This window comes from Nansenia antarctica (genome assembly GCF_963989245.1).
Source record: "Nansenia antarctica genome assembly, chromosome: 3".
Taxonomy (NCBI): Eukaryota; Metazoa; Chordata; class Actinopteri; order Argentiniformes; family Microstomatidae; genus Nansenia; species Nansenia antarctica.
Window position 1 is genome coordinate 68978518 of NC_137688.1, and position 16882 is coordinate 68995399.

Below are 16882 nucleotides of genomic sequence, written 5' to 3' on the forward strand. Positions count from 1 at the left end.
CAACATTGATACTTCAGCAATACCGCCCTCTGCTGGAGAGATAGGATATAATAATCATAATTATAATAATCATAATAATCATAATAATAACAATACTACTACTACTACTACTACTACTACTACTACTACTAATAATAATAATAATAATAATAATAATAACAATACTACTACTACTAATAATAATAATAATAATAATAATAATAATAATAATAATAATAATAATAATAACCTTTGTTGTTCTTAGAAATGAAGGCTATTCCATGTGAGAAATTGCCAAGAAACTGAACATTTCCTACAACGGTGTGTACTACTCCCTTCAGAGAACAGCACAAACAGGCTCTGACCAGAGTAGAAAGAGAAGTGGGAGGCCCCGGTGCACAACTGAGCAAGAAGACAAGTACATTAGAGTCTCTAGTTTGAGAAATAGACGCCTCACAGGTCCTGAACTGGCAGCTTCATTAAATGGTACCCGCAAAACGCCAGTGTCAACGTCTACAATGAAGAGGCGACTCCGGGATGCTGGCCTTCTAGGCAGAGTGGCAAAGAAAAAGCCATATCTGAGACTGGCCAATATGGGCAAAAGAACACAGACATTGGACAGAGGAAGATTGGAAAAAAGTGTTTTGGACAGACAAATCGAAGTTTGAAGTGTTTGGATCACACAGAAGAACATTTATGAGACGCAAAACAAGTGAAAAGATGCTGGAATGCCTGACGCCATCTGTCAAGCATGGTGGAGGTAACGTGATGGTCTGGGGCTGCTTTGGTGCTGGTAATGTGGGAGATTTGTACAAGGTAAAAGGGATTTTGAATAAGGAAGGCTATCACTCATTTTTGCAACGCCATGCCACACCCTGTGGACAGCGCTTGAGAACTATTTAGGGAAGAAGCCGGCAGCTAGTATTCTGTCTGTAATGGAGTGGCCAGCGGAGTCACCAGATCTCAACCCCATTGAGCTGTTGTGGGAGCAGCTTGACCGTATGGTACGCAAGAAGTGCCCATCAAGCCAATCCAACTTGTGGTAGGTGCTTCAGGAAGCGTGGGGTGAAATTTCTTCAGATTACCTCAACAAATTAACAGCTAGAATGCCAAAGGTCTGCAATGCTGTAATTTGCTGCAAGGGGAGCATTCTTTGACGAAAGCAAAGTTTGAAAGACAAAATTATTATTTCAAATAAAAATCATTATTTCTAACCATGTCAATGTCTTGACTATATTTTCTATTCATTTTGCAACTCATTTGATTAATAAAAGTGTGAGTTTTCATGGAAAACATGAAATTGTCTGGGTGACCCCAAACTTTTGAACGGTAGTGTACACCGCTGGACTGGCCATACAATCTTTCTGCCCGCTGGCAGATGGGCCGCGCTAGTTTTGGGCCGGTCGGACTCTATAGCTAACGTTAGATGGGGGTGTTCTGCATTTTGTTGCTAGCTAGCAAGTTGAGGTATCACTGTCACTGACATAAATGCAATACCAACAATGGGTGTTAATAATACTTTTTATTTGGAAAAAAAGATATATAAAAAAAATCTACACTAGCCTAGTTCAGAACTAATGAATGCTTTTTATTGCATGGAGAAATAAAACTCATGCAGTCTGCAACCCAATAATGTTGTCTTGCAACCTTCCATTTGAAATGACTGGGCTTCTGGTGTAACATAATGCAATCATGCAGCCTGTGTGTACATGTAAATGAGAACTTTGCTGATTTTGACAACCAGTTAGTTTACTTCTCTGTCCATGTCTTGTTGAACCAGGTTGAGCTGCTGCTGCCCTCCCCAGAAAAGCAGAGTGTCAGGGAAAGAGAGGAAAAGGAGAGAGAAAAAGATGAAACAGAGGAAACAGAGTGCCACGTTCAGGACTTCAATTACTTTGCCTGTCCTGAGCCTTCCATGCTAGATCACTTTTTAGATTAGGTCGATAGATTTTTAGATTATTAGTCTTTCAGACTGCCAGCATGTTGATCGGTGGTGTCGGACCGATTGTGTTGGGCCGGTCTGAGCCACATGGCAGGGCCTCATTTTTGTCCCAGTCCAGCCCTGGTAGTGTATATATATGAAATAAATAGATATTTAACATTTAACAATATAATAGACAATGAATAAAAATATATAGATAGAAGTGTTAGAGTTTAATCATAACAGTTGCAGAACATGAAGGTTTTCATCTTAGTTTTAAATATTTTAGGGGTTTGGGCCTGTTTGATTTCTGGGTTAGGGTTGTGTGTGTGTGTGTGTGTGTGTTGTGTGTGTGTGTGTGTGTGTGTGTGTGTACTCACATGAACAGTTTCCTCTCCGTGATGAAGAGCTCGGCAGCAGACAGGGAGCTGAAGCACTGGTTGGTGGTGATGAAGAACAGAGAACCCATCCTGACACACACACACACACACACACACGCACACGCACACGCACACGCACACGCACACACACACACACACACACACACACACACACACACACACACACACACCTGTTCTGCATGCCACTCTGGTCGTTCTTCACATCGAAGAAGATGACCCCAGCGATGAGCGCCAAGAAGATGGTCACTCCTACCTGATGACATCATCATCAACATCATCATCATCATCATCATCTTCATCATCATCATCACCATCATCACCATACCCCCCTCCACACACACACAAACACTCCCCCCCCTCCACCCACACACACACACTCCCTCCCACACAAACACACACACACACACTCCCTCCCTCCCCCCCCCCCCCTCCCTCCCCCCCCCCCCCCCCCACCTGAGCGAAGGAGGTCTGGGGGTTGAGCGCCAGGTTGCGGAAGGTCCTCTTCAGGACCCATCTGAACTGCGTGGAGAAGGAGGTGTGGTACGTGATGGTCCTGGCAGAGCTCCGGGGGGGGGTCCCGCGCCGGCCCCCCTGCCCAGGACGATGCGCTCCAGCTGGGCCTTGGTCTCCCGGTAGTACTGGCAGCTCTGGTACTCCTGGACCAGACGCTCCTCGATGCTCTGCTTGGAGCTGCTCACCGCCTCTGGGTCTGGAGGGAGGGGGGGAGTTGGGGGGGGAGGGGGAGGGAGGTGGGGAGAGAGGGGTGGGTGGGGGTGAGAGGAGGTAAAGGGGGAGGAGGGAAAAGGGGGGAGGGAAAGGGGGAGGAGGTGGAGAGGAGGGAGGGAGGGAGGGGGGAGGTGGAGGGGGAGGTGGATAGGAGGGAGGGAGGGGGGAGGTGGAGGGGGAGGTGGATAGGAGGGAGATGGAGGGGGAGGTGGATAGGAGGGAGATGGAGGGGAGGGAAAGGAAAGGGGGAGGAGGGAAAAGTGGAGGAGGGGGGAGGAGAGGAGACACAGTGTTGCTATGACTACGTACAGGAGGGTTGGGTGAAGGTATGAGGAGAGATCCCATTGGCTGGACAGACGCTCGCCGTCGTCGTCGTCGTCCAATCACGGCTCACCGTCCGCCTCGTCCAGCTTGTTGAGCGCCACGGCGGTGGAGTCCCCGTTGATGACTTCCAGGAAGAAGTCAGCTGGGTGTTGTGAGGCTCACAGGTGTACCCTGGGAAATGGAGTTGGAATGGGATGACATTCAGCTTTAGAATGTCATATTAATACATTATATATATATGTATACAGAGGGGGAAATAAGTAAAATAAGTATTGATATACTTCAATCAATACTTTTTTTCCTGTTTCGTCCCACATGTACCTTTATTACACATAACTTAATGTTTAGATATTGTGTCTGGTGCAAATTCCACTTGAATAGGCTCATTGGAAATACATTTCCTGGACAACATGTTGATGTGTTCAATACTTATTTCCCCCACTGTATGTATATATGTATATATATATGTATATGATTATATATGACTAAATATATCATTCAGTGGAAAGTCTAAAAGTTCACAATCGCACCTGTACTGGTGAAACCGCTACGGTGCCTTAAATGTCATGGCAACGCACACACACACACACACACACGGCCACACACACAACCACACACACAAGCCCCCCCTCCCACACACACACACACACACCCACACACGCCCACACACACACCCACACACGCCCACCCACACACACACACCCACACACACACACACACACACACGCCCACACCCACACACACACCCACACACGCCCACACACACACACACACACACACACCCACGGCCACACACACACACACACACACCCACGCCCACACACACATCCACACACGCCCACACACCCACACACGCCCACACACCCCCACACACCCCCACACCCACACACCCACCCCCCCACAGACACACACACACACCCACACCCCCCCCCCCCCCACACACCCCCCCCCCCCCACACACACACCCCCCCACCCACCCCCCCACCCCACCCCACACCCCCCCCCCCCCCCCACCCACCCACCCACCCACCCCCCCCACCCACACACACCGATGTCAGAGAAGTAGTCCAGGGCGCTCTGGGCCGGGCCATGGTACACCTGCCTCCCCCCCACCAGCAGAGTCAGGCTGTCAAACAGGCGGTAGATGGAGTAGCGGGGCTGGTGGATGGACAGGATGATGGTATGGCCGTGGTTACCCATCCTGGGGGGGGGGGAGGAGGGGGGGGGGATGTGGGGGAGGGGGGTGGGGGGGGTGGATGTGGGGGAGGGGGGTGGGGGGTGGATGTGGGGGAGGTGGGGGGGGTGGATGTGGGGGAGGTGGGGGGGTGGATGTGGGGGAGGTGGGGGGGTGGATGTGGGGGAGGTGGGGGGGTGGGGGGTGGATGTGGGGGAGGTGGGGGGGTGGATGTGGGGGAGGTGGGGGGGTGGGGGGTGGATGTGGGGGGGTGGATGTGGGGGAGGTGGGGGGGGTGGATGTGGGGGAGGTGGGGGGGTGGATGTGGGGGAGGTGGGGGGGTGGATGTGGGGGAGGTGGGGGGGTGGGGGGTGGATGTGGGGAGGTTGGGGGGTGGATGTGGGGGAGGTGGGGGGGTGCGGGGGTGGAGGAGGGGAGAGACAGGCAGTCAGGATGTAGAACCGTGCTAGAAGAGGAGTACACGAGGAAGATTCAACCTCTTACGTTACCCATGAGGCTGTGCTGCTAGAGGACTACATTACCCATGAGGCTGTGCTGCTAGAGGACTACATTACCCATGAGGCTGTGCTGCTAGAGGACTACATTACCCATGAGGCTGTGCTGCTAGAGGACAACATTACCCATGAGGCTGGGCTGCTAGAGGATTACATTACCCACGAGGCTGTGCTGCTAGAGGACTACATTACCCACGAGGCTGTGCTACTAGAGGACTACATTACCCATGAGGCTGTGCTGTCCTAGAGGACTACATTACCCATGAGGCTGTGCTGTCCTAGAGGACTACGTTACCCAGGAGGCCAGTGGTGTAGTCTACGTGATACGCAGGACTACGCCGTATACCCACTAGGAAAGGCCACGGATTTGCGTATACCCACTAAAAAATGCGCGAGGATACGTAACAGCGTTTTGTGACAGAACTTTCACACTTTTATTCATAAAATTCACCCCGTCTGTGTTACGAAGCACTTACTTCGAACTTTCTGACATGTTTGTTATCGCATAACCAGTCGTTCAGAATGCTAGTCTCAGTATTTCCCCTACAGTTGCCTTGGGGTGGGCGGGCCAGACCTACACACTTCGCTTCGTGCCGCGCTGGAGAATGGTTTGGTTTGGTTTTGTGTGCGCATGCGATGCGAGAGAGTTTTTGCAGGGTGAAAGCTCTGCAGAAGAAAGTAAGCAAGTTGAAACGTTAGCAAATATAATTACTGTGTTCTGACAGAGAAAGTTGGTTCAAATTAGTCGTTATTATTGTGACTAGAAAGTGTCTGACTATAGTTTCATAGTGTAAATAGTGTCAAAGAACTAGCAAGCTAGCTAGCTCAGAGGTGATTAGATGAGCTAGTCTACTGCACACTTGCCAGCTAAAGAGCTAACTGGAGGCACTTTATTATTTTAGATATACAATCTTTCTTATTCTGCTAGAATTGGGCTTTATGGTAATACCATAATGGTATATTTACAGTACATGGACAGTGGATTGAAGCATTGGAACAAACCCTCACTCATTGGAAATGTCTGTTTTTTGTAGTTGGACATACGATTTTCTTACAGGTGAGAGAGTAAGTAAAGACAGTATCTGACTCTATTGCCCACAGCAACCCAATATTCAATTAGAATGATGTTATGATTTGATGTGAATTCAATGTATACCTCTTATTAAATTATAAATACTCTGGTTGTTATATTTGCCTTTTGGTTGACAGCAAAAGAGGAAGAGAGGAGGATAGAGAGGGAGAGAATGAGAGAGAGCAGGATGGTGTCGGCACACCAGAGAGACAGCAAGAACCAGGTGAGAAAGTGGACATGTAGTCAAGACCACATAAGTAGCCCTAACGGCTGTTCTGTAGCGTGAGGCAGCTTGATGTACAAGTACAGTCCATGCCACGCCAACCCCCCCCAAGGCAGCAAACACCGGTGTAGATGCATACTGTATGCATAAGTGAGTGTGGTGGTGCTTATGGGGTGTCGCTACGGGACAGGTGTCGCTCTGACTGGAAGGGCAAAATCACAGTATACCCACTAGAAAAAACTAGACTACACCACTGCAGGAGGCTGTGCTGTCCTAGAGGACTACGTCACCCAGGAGGCTGTGCTGCTAGAGGACTACGTTACCCATGAGGCTGTGCTGCTAGAGGACTACGTTACCCATGAGGCTGTGCTGCTAGAAGACTACATTACCCATGAGGCTGTGCTGCTAGAGGACTACGTTACCCAGGAGGTTGTGCCGCTAGAGGACTACGTTACCAAGGAGGCTGTGCCGCTAGAGGACTACATTAACCAGGAGGCTGTGCTGCTAGAGGACTACGTTACCCAGGAGGCTGTGCTGCTAGAGGACTACGTTACCCATGAGGCTGTGCTGCTATAGGACTACATTACCCATGAGGCTGTGCTGCTAGAGGACTATGTTACCCATGAGGCTGTGCTGCTAGAGGACTACATTACCCATGAGGCTGTGCCTTTAGAGGACTACGTTACCCAGGAGGCTGTGCCGCTAGAGGACTACATTACCCAAGTGGCTGATCCCTGATGTCGATGACTTGTAACAAATATTGATGAATATTTGTTATATTTTATGATTCTGTAATTTAATTTTATTTTCATTCTAAATGTTGTTTTCATGTCTGCAGCCCTGCTGCCTTACTTTGAATCTCAAGGAGACTTCTCCTGGTTAAATAAAGAAATGTGTCTGTGCTGCTGGAAGACTACATTACCCAGGTGGCTGTGCTGTCCTAGAGGACTCCGTTACCCAGGTTACCTCTTGAGCAGCAGCAGGACAGAGTTGGCGGTGCTGGCGTCCAGGCCGGTGGTGGGCTCGTCCAGGAACAGCACCGCGGGGTCCATGATCAGCTCCATGCCCATGTTGGTCCGCTTCCTCTCGCCCCCCGAGATGCCCCGGATCATCATGGTGCCCACCTGCACACACAGGTCATACACACACACACACACACACACACACACACACACACACACGCACACAGGTCATACACACACACACACACAGGTCATACACACACACACACACACACACAGGTCATACACACACACACACACACACACACACAGGTCATACACACACACACACACAGGTCATACACACACACAGGTCACACACACAGGTCACACACACACACACACACACAAACACAGGTCATACACACACACACACACAGGTCATACACACAGATACACACACACACACAGGTCACACACCCCCCACACACACACACACAGGTCATACACACACACACACACCCCCCCACACACACACACACACACATAGGTCATACACACACACACACACACACCCTACACACACCCCCCCCCCCCCCCCCCCCCCCACCTTGGAGTCAGCTACTTTGGTGAGGCCCAGCTCAGTGATGAGGCGGGTGACCTTCTCCTCCTTGGCCTTCTGGGAGATGGAGGCTGGGAGGCGCAGGGCCGCGGAGAAGCGGAAGTTCTCCCTCACAGTCAGGGTTCCCATGACGACGTCACACAGGGGGGGACACACAGTCAGGTGTACACACACACACACACACACACACACACAGACATACACACACACAGACACACACGCACACACACACACACACACACACACACACACACACACACACACACTGTGGCAAGAAAAGGTATGTGAAGTTTGTGAACCCTTTGGACTGACCTGGTTTTCTGCATTAATTGGTCATAAAATGTGATCTGATCTTCATCTCAGACAAGTATAGACAAACACAAGGTGCCTAAGCTAATAACACACAAGCAATGATATTGTCTCTACTGAACACACCCATTGAACATTCACAATGCTGGTGGGAAAAGTAAGAACCCTTGGATTTAATTTTTTTAAAAGTTTTTTTATCAATAACATGCGTTTATGATCTAATCTTCACATTAAGAACCAAAAAATAGTATGAGGGAAATGCAATGAACTGATAGACCAAGCCCAAATCTAAGCCCCAAAAGATCACTTATAAGTAGTCCTATAGTTAGTTAATAATAAAGCCTAATGCTCAAAAGCAAGTGCCTATAGCCCCTGCACTGACAGTATCAGAAATGGTTCTGAATTCAGTACATCATAACATAATAGATCATATATGGGGGGGTATGCTAACGATATGAATGAATCATATTAGAATTCACGTTTCACGTATTGGGTTTATTCGTTATTTATTTGTGGTGAGATGGGTTACAAATAATTTAAATATTAATTATGGGAAACCCTGCCCTGACCCCAATGATGTCACGTGATTGAAACGTGATTGATTGAAAAAACACCCATATAATTCATAATCGCGATCTGAAGTAGCCTACATTGACATGCGTCTTATAGACGACATGATCGCTTATGACGGCATAAACTGACGGTGGATACCAAGGTTCTAGATCTCACAGCTGAAACAGAGAGTAACACACACGAATCTACATTTGAGTTGATCGGACACGTTCAGAGAGTTTATTCAACGCGTTGAAACCTACATTTGATTTCACAGACGTTCAGGTAAGAGCTCTTAAATTTTCTTGGCAGATAACAAGCTTATAATCAACCAATCAATCATATAAACAACATATTGTATAAGCCAGTGGCGGCCTGGCTATTTAAAAGCCTAGTAATGGCAAACGTATGTAACGAGGCTGTGACGAGACCTGTTAATGTTAATGTTTAAATGTACATCAAAATCCTAAGATACCCTTATGTTTCTAGCAACAACTTTGACAATAATTTAGTCAAAGTCAGTAGTCAACCAATGTTACTAAGATGCAGCTTAGTGGAGTTAAGAAGGCCAAATGAAATATCGAACAAATCATATTATACATAAACAAGTGTAGACCGACAGTAAAGATGTTGTCGTGTTCTGTGAATAAGTCACAGTTACTCAAACATGAAACGTTAACGGACGTAGTGGTTATTGTATTCATTGTCCGTCTCGCTTCTTACGCCACACACAGACACACACACACACACACACACACACACACACACACGCACACACACACACACACACACACACACACACACACACACACACACACACACACACACACTCACACACGCACACACACACACACACACACACACACACACACACACACACACACACACACACACACACACACACACACACACACACACACACACACACACACACACACACACACACACACACACACTGGCCCTATCAGTGTCATTTTGTAAATGTAGTATCTGGCCATATGCATCATTCACCCAAGTTTGGTAAAAACTGTCCCAGTGGCGTCGGAGATAAAAGCGTGTGACATACGAACGGACACAATTGTGTGACATAGAAAGGGGTAGAATTTATAGGCTAAATTGACCCAAACCCCAACCATTTTAGATGGTTTTCTAGTGTCATTTCGTTCACCTTCGTTTAAATGGGTACAGCAAAATGATAAAATAAAATAAAATAAAATTGGTTACAAAAAGATAGAATGCCTTACACATATTTTGTTTCAGTTAAGCTCTGTAATTTCAAAGCAATTTAGGAGGACACAGTCAGTCTTATAATTTCAGCGTTGTTCAAAAACAAATTGTCAAATGACGAGTATACCATCAATTTGATTGAGTCCCCCATTGAATTCTGCAATATTGAAATAGCCTAGGCGACACTTCACAGACACGCCTGTTGATTATAAGCCTAAGCGGCTTGAGACGCTGGGCTGGTCATGCTAGTATGATGATAATCAAGGTAATGTCCTATAAGATAAGTGTTTCTTGTTTTGTTTGAATTGTGTATAATATATATATATATATACATATATATATTTGTATATGGTTTGTATATGTATATATATATTTCATTCTGTCATTATTTCAACATTTAGCATGAGACCCAGTTATAATTAGCACACGCTCTCTGGTGCAATAACGTTGGTTAATGAAATGTGATTGGTGAATTAGATTGCTCCGATAAAATCAATGGGCATTTGTGTGGGCAATTGAATGTATCTACAACAGTATTATTGTGATTATATCTTATCCTAGCATTATTATTATTATTATTATTATTATTATTATTATTATCTGGAATCTGATCAGCGCTCATGGAAAGCCTCTTGTCCAATCAAATTACTTGGTCCCTTTATGATGTTGAACCCAGTGTGCGCTCCGATTAGAGCCATGGTGATGATGAACAATGTCATAATCACATTCCAATGACATCATATGTTGACACCTGTTCACCGTCAGACTGTCAGACTGAACTGTTAAGTCATTGTGAATTATTTACTGTTGTTCTAAGATTACATTCATGATTTCATCTTCAGTTGAATCTTAGGAGTAAGCGACCATGTTTTGCACTTATATACAGTGTGACTAACACTGTGTGCCCTCATAGTGTGTAAACAGGGAAAGAAAAGATTCAGAACAAATATTAGGCCTATAGTTATCTATAGTTATGACATTTCCTTCTGCTTTGACAGGTTGTTTACATGCAGGACCGTCAAACATGAAGTTTTGTCTACCAATCAGACATGTACTAACTGTGAGCCCTAATGTAAGTATTACTTTAATATATCATTCTGTCTAACTTCATTTGAGGTAGTATGTCATCAATAGTGCAATGGGTTAGGGTTAGGGTTAGGTTAATCTGGCTCAATGTACCAACAGTACACTTATTATACAAACACATAATATCAATCAATCAAATCAATCACAGACATTAGATTGATGGTATAATTTTAGTATTTCTACCTTCTGAAATGATGGTTAGGACTGGTGTTATCAAGCGAAAGGTTCTTTATGTACAAATCTGCTGAGATACTGTAGAATATTTTCCCTGTTTCAGTGATCAAAGAAGAGGTAAAAACTCCTGGCCAAAGTTTAAGAGTATTTATTCAAAAAAGATCGGGTCCTCAGATTACAGGCACACAAAACAGTCACGACGTGGGGAGAGGTAGACAGAAGAACAGACTCAGCTCCTCCTCAGCACAGGGTTTTATAGCGGCCCTCAGCCAATCACATCACAGTATGTTCTTGGCCAATCGTGATCCTTCCTTCTAGGCCTCTGATTGGCCTAGACCCTCGGGGGCGTGCATGTGCGTGTGTGTGTGTCTGCACATGTGCGACAATTGCTTATCAGGTCTCCCCGCGATCATTTGTAATGAAATAATAAAGTATTAATAAAGTATATATGAAGTAATAAAAATATACGTGTAATATGTGTAAAATATACGTGAATATATGTGTAAGATATACGTTATATAAGAAGGCTATTAATGTGTAAAAATATACGACACATCCCCCCTCGGACCACCCAGAGGGTGTTCCGAAACTAAATGATCACAAAAACCAAAACAAAAACACAAATCTCACATATCACAGCTAAGAAAATATATAAAAAAAAAAAAAAAAAAAAAAACTATTAAGAACCCAAAGACATCATGCAAAAAATAGAAACCAACCAACAATAAAAAGAATCTTGAAAATAACAATCACAATTAAACTAAACACAGTCCATCATGCACAAATTAATATAGAAACTTCCAACGACCGATGTTTTCTTTGTCCTTGAAGCGCCAGGGACAGAGGTTACTAGCACATGAACCCAGTTGGAGAACAGCCTTTACCGCTGTCTCAGATTGATATCCTTTCCCAGTCAAGAGCGTTTTCTTCGTTGTGCTAGGAACAGAACCGCTTTCCTATCTTTGCATAACCACCACACCACTACTCAACTGACATCAATCACATGATATAGAAAGAAACAAACAGTAATCGAAGCAAATAATCATAAAACATCACTTAATAAACAAATCATCAAAGGAGGAAACAAAATCAGAAAGCAAAACAGAATCCAGCTTTTGCTCATCAGCTACGTTGGTCAACATTAAAGCATTAATAGGAACATCAGAAATACACTTTCCACAACATTTGATCAAAATACCAAGTAACATAATACAGATGATAATGACAACAAAAATAATAGCGACGGACCTGATCATATTACCAATACCTGAAAAAGCAGAATCAAAGAAATCTAACATATTCCAACCGTGTTCTTTATGTAAATCCTCTACACCCTTCTTGTTAGATTCATGAAAATCATACAAAGCGTTATCAGAATCCGAAATATAACTGCAGCATTCACCGCCTATCAAAGCACAAGTACCACCCTGACTGGCCAAAATAATGTCCAAAGCCATTCTATTTTGGAGAGCTACATTCTTAGTTTCAGTCAATTCAGTGGCCAGGGCAGACACTACAGCATCCGAAGCATTAATGTGTTTCTCAAGAACGGATGATAGGGCACTTAATTCAGTCTGAGAGTTGTAGACACCATAACTTGGGAATATTAGGCCAAAAAACTTCTGAGCGGTAGACAACGCCCTACGACTACGATGGGTTACTTGTTTGTGAAGTACAGACATCTCCTCCCGAGTAACTTTCCTAATCAAAGGTATCAGATGAGCCAAATAACAAACACCCTCAATCAAAGCAGGAAGCTTAGAGAATGCATCATTATCACACACAAGAAACACATGTTCCGGGAGTTGAAGCTCCGTACCAGGATACAAGAACATGGTTCCACCTATACAAGACGCGGCCCCTAACTGACGAACCGCGCTGCTCTTGGGCCGTACTTGAATGTCAATACAGGTTGTAATATTTACGAGAGGCATGACTTTAAGCTGCGTGGTGCCTTTCTGCCGTCTGGTAGTATTGGTATCATGTAATTTCATTTGAGGCACCATAGCACAATCAACAACTTTACATTTCAATCCAGAAATAACAACTGAACCCCTCCACCGTGTAGAAGTCACACTCCCAGAACATGACAGATGAGGACTCAATGCAGTACCATTTAATTGAGCGAACATAGCTTGGATAATATATATCTTCTTCGGACCTGTTGGTTGTGACAAATGTGTAAGCCTATCAATAATAACCTTCCCCACACCGCTAGGCCTATGGTGTTTGTTAACCGCTGCTGTCAGACGTTCCAACACACCAATATCCACACCTGCATAGGAAGAATTTAAAGGAACCAGAATCGTGCTGGGCTGACAAGAAGAGCTCTGGTTCTTGCCCTGTAAAACAAATGGGGCTAAACCCTGCCAATTATAATGAAGCCATTCTGCTTTAGTTAACGGTATGGGGAAAAACATAGGAGCAGACGCACTTACAGGGACCTGTTGACAAATCCAGCAATCAGAATAATTCATTTTTGAAGCAAAATCTTTCATGATACTAGTGGCAGAATTAGGGTGGGACCGTGTCCCCAGGTGATTAGAATCATACAACAAATAATCGTCAGTAGCGACTACAATCGCCTTCGTAGGAGCCTTCACAGCAACATTTTCAACCTTTCCTGGTAACTCATCGTGAACATATTTATGCACCAATTTCTCACAGTCCAACCTATAGTGGTGTGGAAAGTCAGGCTTGGTCCTACAAACTTTGTCCTTGAAATTGTTGGATTTACTAGACACCTGTTCACCGATATCACGTCTAGCACACCAATACGAGTTCAACCCCTGGTCAACATTAGTTAATGTCACACGAGTTTCTTGCGTGTTGCTTGAGTGTTGATCAAGTGTAACATATGTAGTATCCAATAAATACCACTCGTTCGCTTCGGCGGTATAGATCAAACAATCATCAACAGTACAACGTGAATGTGGGCAAGCAAAAGCTCTACCTGCTATGATCATTCTTCTCTGACGTCCAGGCATAACAGTGTGTGAGTAAAGTGTAACATTGTCCAAAGAAGTCAATGGGGTAGGAACACTAAGGGGTATATTAGTCTCTGAAACGGCATGGCTTGAGTTTCCTCCTAATTGGCCTTGGTGTTTTACGGGGTCTGTCTGGTTGAGGTGTATCACTGACAGGTCTGTGTCTCTCAATGGTACCTCGGTCCGGGCAGCCGCCCGGGTTGCTGACATCTCCGTCTGGAGCATCGTCAGGGTCGGAAGGGGTGACAACAGGGGCAACACCAGGCTTGGTAGAACCCCCAAGAGGGGTGTCGCAGTCACTGGATCCTTCACGGTCTCCGTTGGCCCACTCATCAGTGGGCTGGACAGGGTCTGGGACGAGGCCCCCGGCATCATCTGCATCATGGCGCAGATACTCACCAACATCTTCGTCAGCCTGGATGTCCAAGCTGTGGACTTCCTCGTCCCCAGGGGTCTCCTCACCATCCTGCTGAGGTTCTCCCTCATCGTCCTCATTGGGTGCCTTGATGCAGTGATGAACGTGATACCAGGTGGGGGACCCCTTGATTTGGAGGGCAGTCCCAGTGCACCGAACGACCTCGTATGGTCCTTCCCGTCGAGCCTCATGCCACTTCCGTCTGTAGACCTTCACGTATACCTTGTCACCCGGTTGCAACGCGTCCTTCCTCTCCTGTGCGTTCACCTCCTCTTCACGTTCCTGTTTGTGGAGCACATAAGAAGAGATACTCTTTTGCCGGTTAGTCATGTACTGTACATAGGCTTTCATGTCACTCTCCAGGAGAGCCAAACTTGGCCCTTTCCCACTGGTTCGTACACAGGGAGCTGTCATTATCCTCCCCATTACCAGTTCATGGGGAGTCAAGTGCAGCCCTCGAATCTCACTGGAACGACAGGCCATCAATGCAAGAGGGAGTCCTTCCAACCAATTAAGACCTGTATGCTTACAGACCTTAGAAAGACGGTTCTTAAGGACCCCGTTCATCCTCTCTACTATCCCCTGGCTTTGAGGTGAGTAAATACACCCAAGTCTCTGCTTGATTCCCAACTTTTGTAGTATAAGCTTTACCGTCTTATCCACAAATTCCTTACCATTGTCTGACGATATCCTATCTGGAATTCCAAACCTAGGCATGACTTCCCTGCATAGGAACTTTGCTACAGACTGAGCATCCTTTCTTCGAGTGGGGCAAGCTTCTACCCATCTGCTGAACCTGTCTACTACAACTAGCATGTACCTGTATCCTGCAACAGGACGAATCATGTCCACATAGTCAATCACTAAATGTTTCATTGGCCCGTTTGGGGTAGGGATATGCCCAGTTCCCACTGGTATTCCAGGTCTGATATTGTTCTTCAAACAGACCACACATTGACCAAGGATATGGTCTATTTGTTCCAACAAATATGGAGCCCAAAAACCATATTCCTTGGTGATCTTGCGTCTAACCTCCCCCCTGGACACATGTGCTAATCCATGGGCTTCCTGTATCAGTATGCCTAATAAATCTGGGGGTGCCACAGCCAGTCCCTCATGATTTCTCCATAGACCTGTGTCATCCTGACTAGCTCCCCTTGTTAACCATAGGTTTTTGTCTAGCGCATTTGCCTCACTCTGTAACATCAACAAATCCTCAAGCGTGACCATGCCCTGTAACTGTACTTCATGTGTGACCAGCAGAACTTTACCTGCTTTATCTGCTCCTGTAATAGCTTTGGCTGCATCATCTGCAGCCCTGTTACCTTGTGTGACATGTGATGAGTCAGATCTGTATGCGGCACACTTCACTATGGCTAATTCCCTTGGTTTCATCATGGCTTGTAACAGCTTCATGATTTGAGCGTGGTGCTGAATAGGCGAACCATCAGTTTTCTTAAAACCCCGTCCCTTCCATACAGCTCCATGTAAATGACACACATTGTGGGCATAGGCAGAGTCGGTGTATACTGTCACTCTTTGTCCGGTTCCCAAATTGCATGCTTCTGTGAGGGCAATCAATTCAGCCAACTGAGCTGAACAAGGCTGAGGAACAGCCTCGGCTTGTTCCACAATGAACTCCGAATTTTGGGATCGGACTATGGCATACCCGGCACGTAAATTTTCTCCTACCCGGTAACAAGATCCATCAGTCCAATACTCAACGTCAGCTTCCTTTAAAGGCAAAGCTAGTAGATCTGCTCTAAGCTTAGAGTACCTCGTAGCTTCCTTCACACAATCGTGTGGTTCCCCATCTTCTGGGGTTGGCAAGGTCTCTGCTGGGTTAAGTGTGTTACATCTTAGTAATGTTACATCTTCCCTTTCCAACATCCTGTAATAATCCCTAATCCTAGGCATCGTCAAAGTGTACTTGCCTTGATTCAAGAGGTTCCTTAGACTGTGGTGGCAGAGAATGGTAATTGGGTACCCCATTGTTAAGGTTGTTGCCTTCTCGTACATAAGATAAGCCCCGGCCATTGCTCTGTAGCATGGCGCGAAACCCATTTCTACCTCTGAATATGCGACAGAGTAATAGGCTATGGGCTGTGGACTAGGTCCAATGCCTGTTGGTTGCGTGAGAACAGCGCAGGCATACTTCCCCTCGGCTGAAGAAGAAACATACAATCCAAATTCTTTGGAATAATCTGGAAGCGCTAAAGCTGGCGCTTCTTGCA

The 16882-nt window shown here is 45.8% G+C and overlaps 1 protein-coding gene across 1 annotated transcript; it reads right to left on the minus strand.

Annotated features, from left to right (window-relative positions):
* Positions 1 to 2276: 2276 nt before the first annotated feature.
* Positions 2277 to 8051, minus strand: LOC308154313 (broad substrate specificity ATP-binding cassette transporter ABCG2-like; the record flags this gene model as incomplete). The annotated part of the gene is given in 9 exon segments (XM_080527476.1): positions 2277 to 2370; positions 2472 to 2554; positions 2755 to 2895; positions 2898 to 3010; positions 3422 to 3499; positions 3502 to 3522; positions 4401 to 4552; positions 7302 to 7459; positions 7887 to 8051. Coding segments are annotated over 9 exon segments (1005 nt in total), but the record flags the coding sequence as incomplete, so codon positions are not given.
* Between the last annotated feature and the right edge of the window lie 8831 nt (positions 8052 to 16882).